This window comes from Nematolebias whitei, chromosome 6 (genome assembly GCF_014905685.2).
Source record: "Nematolebias whitei isolate Nwh7 chromosome 6, NemWhi1, whole genome shotgun sequence".
In the NCBI taxonomy this organism is placed as follows: Eukaryota; Metazoa; Chordata; class Actinopteri; order Cyprinodontiformes; family Rivulidae; genus Nematolebias; species Nematolebias whitei.
Window position 1 is genome coordinate 50508022 of NC_056503.1, and position 6354 is coordinate 50514375.

Here is a 6354-nt window from a genome sequence, read left to right on the forward strand (position 1 = left end):
TTAAGCAGATCCAAAATGTGGATATTTATTAAGGGAAATACGTTTTTAAATAGCCTGGTTTGGATGGGATCTAGCAGACATGTGGATGGTTTAGATGAAGCTATAATTTATGACAATTTAGAGCTCAACAGGACAAAAACAGTCCAAACATAAAACAGGTTCTAATGACATTTCTAAAGTTGCCTCATCTGACACAGAACCAGAGGTGATAGTAGGAAGGTTGGTTTTAATTTTTTCACTAATTGAAATAATTTTCTTTATAACGAATCTCATGAACTCATCACTGCTTATAGTTTTAGGGATACATGGTTCAATAGAGATAGGACTTTTCATTAGTTTAGCTATGGTACTGAAAATAAATCTGGGAATATTTTTATTTTCACTTATTAAAGATGAATAATATACAGTTCTAGCTTTACAGAGAGCTTTCTTATATGTTAGCAGGCTATCTTTCCAAGTGAAATAAAATTATTCAATGTTAGTGGAGCGCCATTTCATTTTCAGCTTTTTAGATGCCTGTTTTAAAGTTTGTAACTCAGAATTGTACCAAGGAGCCAGTTTCCTCTGATTGATTACTTTCTTTTTCAGCTGAGCAGTTTTATCAAGTGAAGTTTGCATTGAAGTTGTAAATTTATCAACCAGATGATCTAAGTCACGTCTCTCAGATTCATTACTCTGCAAGACAGAGGAAAATGATGGAAAATAATCTTTAAATTTAGTTACAGCATTCTCTGATAAACACCTGCTAAGATTAAATTTACTCTCAGTGACTGTGTAGTCATTTAATGTAAACTCAAAAAATGGTCAGACAGAACAGGATTTGAGGATGTATTACTAAGTCCTTAATCTTTATGCCATAGGTCAGAACTAAATGATAATGAGAGTGAGTAGATGAGCAGACATTTTGGGTAAAACCAATTGACTTAATTTTTTTTAAAGCTATGCTTAAGCTATTACTTTCATCATCTACATGAATATTGAAATCACCCATTATTATGACTTTATTAGTATTTAATAATAAGTCAGACGAAAATCTGAGAATTCAGACAAATCTGAGAATAAGTGCCTGGTGGACGATATATAACAACTAGTAAAAGTGGCTTTTCTGATTTCCATTTTGGATGAGAAAGACTGAGGGACAACAACTCAAAAGAATCATAACTAATAACTGGTTTGGCATTAATCAATAATCCTGACTGAAAAATAGAAGCTACTCTTCCACCTCAACCTGTTGTTCTAGGAACATGAAAATTTAAATAATTAACAGGAGTGGATTCATTTATACAAACAAAATATTCCTGTTGTAGTCCAAAAAAGTTAAATCTGGTCCTCTGGACATTCAAAAAACAAAACAAGGCAAAACAACAAAAAATGTAGAAACGTTTCGTCTCTCATCCTAAGGACTTCCTCAGTCTGAGGTGCTGTATTCAGCTCAGTCTCTTAAATAGCACCTTCTCAGAGTGGATCAACCAGTTTGCTGCTGACAACCAGAACCAGCTGATCACATGCTCAAGAAGGACCATCAGCCTAACAATGTTTTGTTTTTTGAATGTCCAGAGGACCAGATTTAACTTTTTTGGATTTTTCTACCTGGATTATTGAGCATGCATCAGGATATTCCTGTTGTAGCCAAGTTTCTGTCAGACAGAATAAATCAATATGATGATCAGTTATCAGTTCATTAACCAACGGGGATTTAGAGGAAAGAGATCTGATGTTCAATAATCCACATTTAATAATTTTATAAAATTGTTTTGATAAATTAACTGTGTTTATTTTAATACAATTTTTATGTTTTATATTATTAGAGCTGACTTTTTTTTTTTTTTTTTTTTTTTTTGGTGAGCCGTGGGCGAGCTGGCGCTGTTTCAGTGGGATTTTGGGTGGGTAACAGAGGAGAAGCAGCAGAGAGGTGTGGACGACTGCAACTCTGCTTCCTGGACTGGACCCTGGGTTGTCAATAATTTGGAGGACAAACAAAATCAAACTCATTCTCATCATCACACTCTTGATCTGGTTCTGACTTACGGCAGAGATTAAATACTTATTAATACATCCTCAAAATCCTGTTCTGTCTGACCATTTTTAATTACCTTTGAGTTTAAAATTAAATGACTACACAGTCACAGAGTAAATTTCATCTTGGCAGGTGTTTATCAGAGGATGTTGTCACCAAATTTAAACTCTCTTCCATCAAGGATCCATCAATGCATCAGAGAACAGTGACTTAGATCATCTGGTTGATAATTTTACAACTTCAATGCAAACTTCACTTGATAAAATTACTCCAATGGGAAAAAAGAAATCAGTCCGAGGAAACTGGCTTCTTGGTTCAATTCTGAGTTACGTATGGTTCTTTAAAACAGACATCTAGAAAGCTGAAAAGAAAATAGCATGCCACTAATGTTTAATACTTTTATTTAACTTGGAGAAATAGTCTGCTAACGTATAAGAAAGCTCTCCATAAAGCTATTGTTTTCATTAGACATTATCAGCTGTCCAATGAAAACCAGGGACTGAGTTGCAAAGTTAATTAGTGGCATGTTTTTTATGTTGTTGTCCATATTGGGCTAACATTGTGCTTTGTCTTTCTGTTTCAGGATGGCGTTATAATGGAATGGATTTGAATATGGCCAAATGGGCAGGCATGCAAGCTTTTCTCCTCAGTCTGGCTCTTCAGTTGTTCTTCCTAATTTTCAAGCCATCAGCCTGCTATGATCAAAATACCTATCAAGCCCCTCAGGATGGATCAAATTTCAGCTTTACCCATTCGGTTTACCATGCAACAGTTTATGAAAACTCAGCAGCACGCACCTATGCCAACAGTAAAGTTAAAATGGGGATTCACCTTTACAAGAGATCCTGGGAAATCCGCTACAGAATCACCTCAGGAGATGATGAAGGGCTTTTCAAGGCAGAGGATTATGTGCTGGGGGACTTTTGTTTCATGCGCATAAGGACCAAGGGGGGCAATGCGGCAATTTTGAACAGAGAGATTCAAGATAACTACGTATTAACTGTGAAAGCTTCTGTCAAGGGAGAGGCCCTAATTGAGACCTGGACTAAAGTCAGTATCCAGGTCTTGGATATGAATGATCTTCGTCCTTTGTTCTCACCTACTACATACTCTGTTACTATAGCAGAGAGCACCCCTCTCAGGACTAGCATAGCACAAGTTACTGCCACAGATGCAGATATTGGCTCCAATGGAGAGTTTTACTTTTTTTTCAAGGAGAAAATGGAATTATTTGCCGTACACCCAACCAGTGGAGTGGTCTATCTCAGCGGAAAGCTTAATGTTGATGAGCAGGACAGGTATGACTTGGAAATTCTGGCAGTCGATCGTGGCATGAAGTTGTATGGGAATAATGGGGTTAGCAGCACAGCTAAACTTTTTGTTCACATAGAGCGTGTGAATGAACATGCCCCAGTCATGAATGTGGTAACTCTCAGACCCTCCAGGCTGGATAAAAACCTTGAGTATGCAATGCTTACTGTTGAAGACCAGGATGAAGGCTTGAACGGAGAAATTGACTCCGTCGTCATTGTGGGCGGGGACCCTTCAGGACTGTTTTTTGTAGAAAAATATGAAGAAGGCGAGTTTGCCATTAAAGCCACGGAGACAATAAACTGGGAGACCTTCCCTTATGGCTGTAACCTTACCTTGCAAGCTAAAGACAGAGGAACCCCACACAAGTTTTCATCTGTCAAGGTTGTCCACATTATGTTCCCAAAACAACAAAGAACAGAATCAATTTTTGAGCAGGAGTTGTACGATGTTAGTCTAAATGAAATTTCACCACCAGGAACAATTGTGGGAGAATTTAAAATCAAACCTGAGCCTGATGATGCAGAATATATCCTGATACCTTCTGCAGATTCTAACTTTTTTGAGATCAATACACTAACAGGTGTAATCTCTACCACTCACTGGTTTACCCAGATATCCCAGGATATTTTTATTCTTGAGATACTGGAAATTGAAAATAATCTCAGAACGAAAGTACAGCTAACGATAGAAGATGCCAATGATAACACACCGACCTTTTCACAGTCTTTTTATGAGGTTTTTGTGAATGAAAGTATACCAACTGGAACAAATGTTCTAACAGTTTCTGCTGTAGATGAAGATAAAGGTGAAAATGGATACATAACTTACAGCATTTACAGTCTTCAGTCATTACCTTTCAAAATCAACCAGTTTTCTGGTGTTATAAGCACCACTACAGATTTGGATTTTGAATCTTCACCAGAGATCTTTGCATTTAAAGTCAGAGCTTCTGACTGGGGGTCACCTTACAGGAGAGAAAGTGAAGTCAATGTTACAATTCACTTAGAAAATGTAAATGATAACCAGCCAATATTTGAAAAGGTAGCATGCAAGGGGATGCTTTCTGCAGATTTCCCAATAGAAGAAGTAATTACCACAATGTCTGCAATTGATATAGATGAGCTAGAACTTGTAAAATATAAAATAATTTCAGGGAATGAGCAGGGGTTCTTTGAACTCAACCCTGATTCAGGAGTCCTTGCACTGCAACGTTCCCTTACCACACTGAGTCCAAAGAATAGTATCTTTAACTTAAAAATAACTGCTACAGATGGTGAAAACTTTTCTGATCCTATGTTCATCAACATCTCAGTTGTTTACGGGAAATCTCTCCCCAAGCATTTGACATGTAAAGAAACAAGAGTGGCCCAAAAATTGGCTGAAAAACTACTAAAGAAGTCCAAAGTTAGCATCCAGCCTAAAATTGAGGAAGGTTTTATTGACCTTTTCTCTGTCAATCGGCAAATTCCCCAGTTTGATAAAACATTTCCATCTGAAATAGCTGTTCAAGAAGACCTGAAGGTTGGCTCAAGTGTTTTCAAAGTAAATGCATATGATGGAGACACCGGCTTCAATGGGCAGATTGTATACTCAATTGCAGATGGAAACACTGACAGCTGTTTTACCATTGACATGCAGACTGGCCTAATTAGTGTGTTTCTACCAATGGACAGAGAACAGAGAGATCACTATCTCCTGAACCTAACTATCTACGACCTTGGCCTCCCACAGAAAATGGCTTGGCGTTTGCTTACTGTCCACATAGAGGATGCTAACGATAATGCACCCCAGTTTTTTCAAGAAGGACCCTATAGTATAGTCATACCTGAGAACACTGCTATAGGCACATATGTCATTCAGGTTGAGGCTACTGATAAAGATCTTGGACCCAATGGGGAGATTGTATACTCTCTTTTGACAAGTACCTCCCAGTTTGGCATTAACTCTTCTAATGGGATAGTGTATGTTGCTGGCCATCTTGATCGGGAATTAGTTCCTACATTTAACCTGAAGATTGAGGCTCGAGACTCGGCAAGCAAAGGGAGACACAAATTTTCTGTGACCACACTGAAAATCATATTGGAGGATGTAAACGACTGCCCCCCACTGTTTATTCCCAGTGTTTACAAAGCCAGGGCTCTGGAGGATCTTCCAATAGGAACTGTTGTGGCATGGCTGGAAACCCAGGACCCAGATCTGGGCTTGGGAGGCCAAGTTCGATTTTCTCTAGTGAATGACCACAGTGGTTGGTTTGAGTTGGACAGAAACAGTGGAGCTATTCGACTCACGAAAGAGTTGGATTATGAGACCCAGCAGTTCTACAATCTCACAGTGAAGGCCAAAGACAAGGGAAGACCAGTGTCTCTGCTGTCCGTCACGTTTGTGGAGTTGGAAGTAATAGATGTAAATGAAAATCTCTATGCTCCATACTTTTCCTACTTCGCTTTGACAGGATTAGTTAAAGAGAATGCCCCAGTAGGAACCACTTTATTCCAAGTTAATGCTAATGATGATGATGCTGGTCGAGATGGAGAAATCGTTTACTCCATTCGTGATGGGACTGGGCTTGGACGGTTTTTCATTGATGAAGACACAGGTGAGTCTTCTTGGCATTTTTTAGCAGCATAATTCTATTTAATACTGACCAGTGGTGCCTCCAGAACATTGTTTTAATGGGCTGGCTATATGGGATTCACTGAAAATCCTGGGGTTGTACCAAAACCTAAAACCAATTCAGAGTTTCAAGAGATTTGTTAGATTTGTTGTTGTAGTATATAGGGTATTTTGACAAATACAAAATTATTAGAATTCCTTTCTAATATACCTCAGACCACTTTAGTTTTACTTTATATTTTTTATTATTTTCAATTGATATTACTTCTTGAGAAAAACGTTGTCACAACTCAATTTACTAAAGTTGGTCCTTTCATAAATTGGAATATACTGTGTATATATATATATATATATAGATATATATATATACACATTTTTAATAATTTTGTATTCAATAGTGGTCCATCAGT

The 6354-nt window shown here is 37.7% G+C and overlaps 1 protein-coding gene across 1 annotated transcript in view; it reads left to right on the forward strand.

Annotated features, from left to right (window-relative positions):
• The first annotated feature begins 2605 nt into the window (after window positions 1-2605).
• The window catches only part of LOC119411049 (protocadherin Fat 3), a 62426-nt gene continuing 58677 nt past the window's right edge, over window positions 2606-6354 (forward strand). Inside the window, exon 1 of the mRNA XM_037677971.1 lies at window positions 2606-5927. Coding sequence (XP_037533899.1) covers window positions 2618-5927 — 3310 coding nt within the window. The 5' untranslated portion in view covers window positions 2606-2617. The remainder of the gene's footprint in view (window positions 5928-6354) is intronic.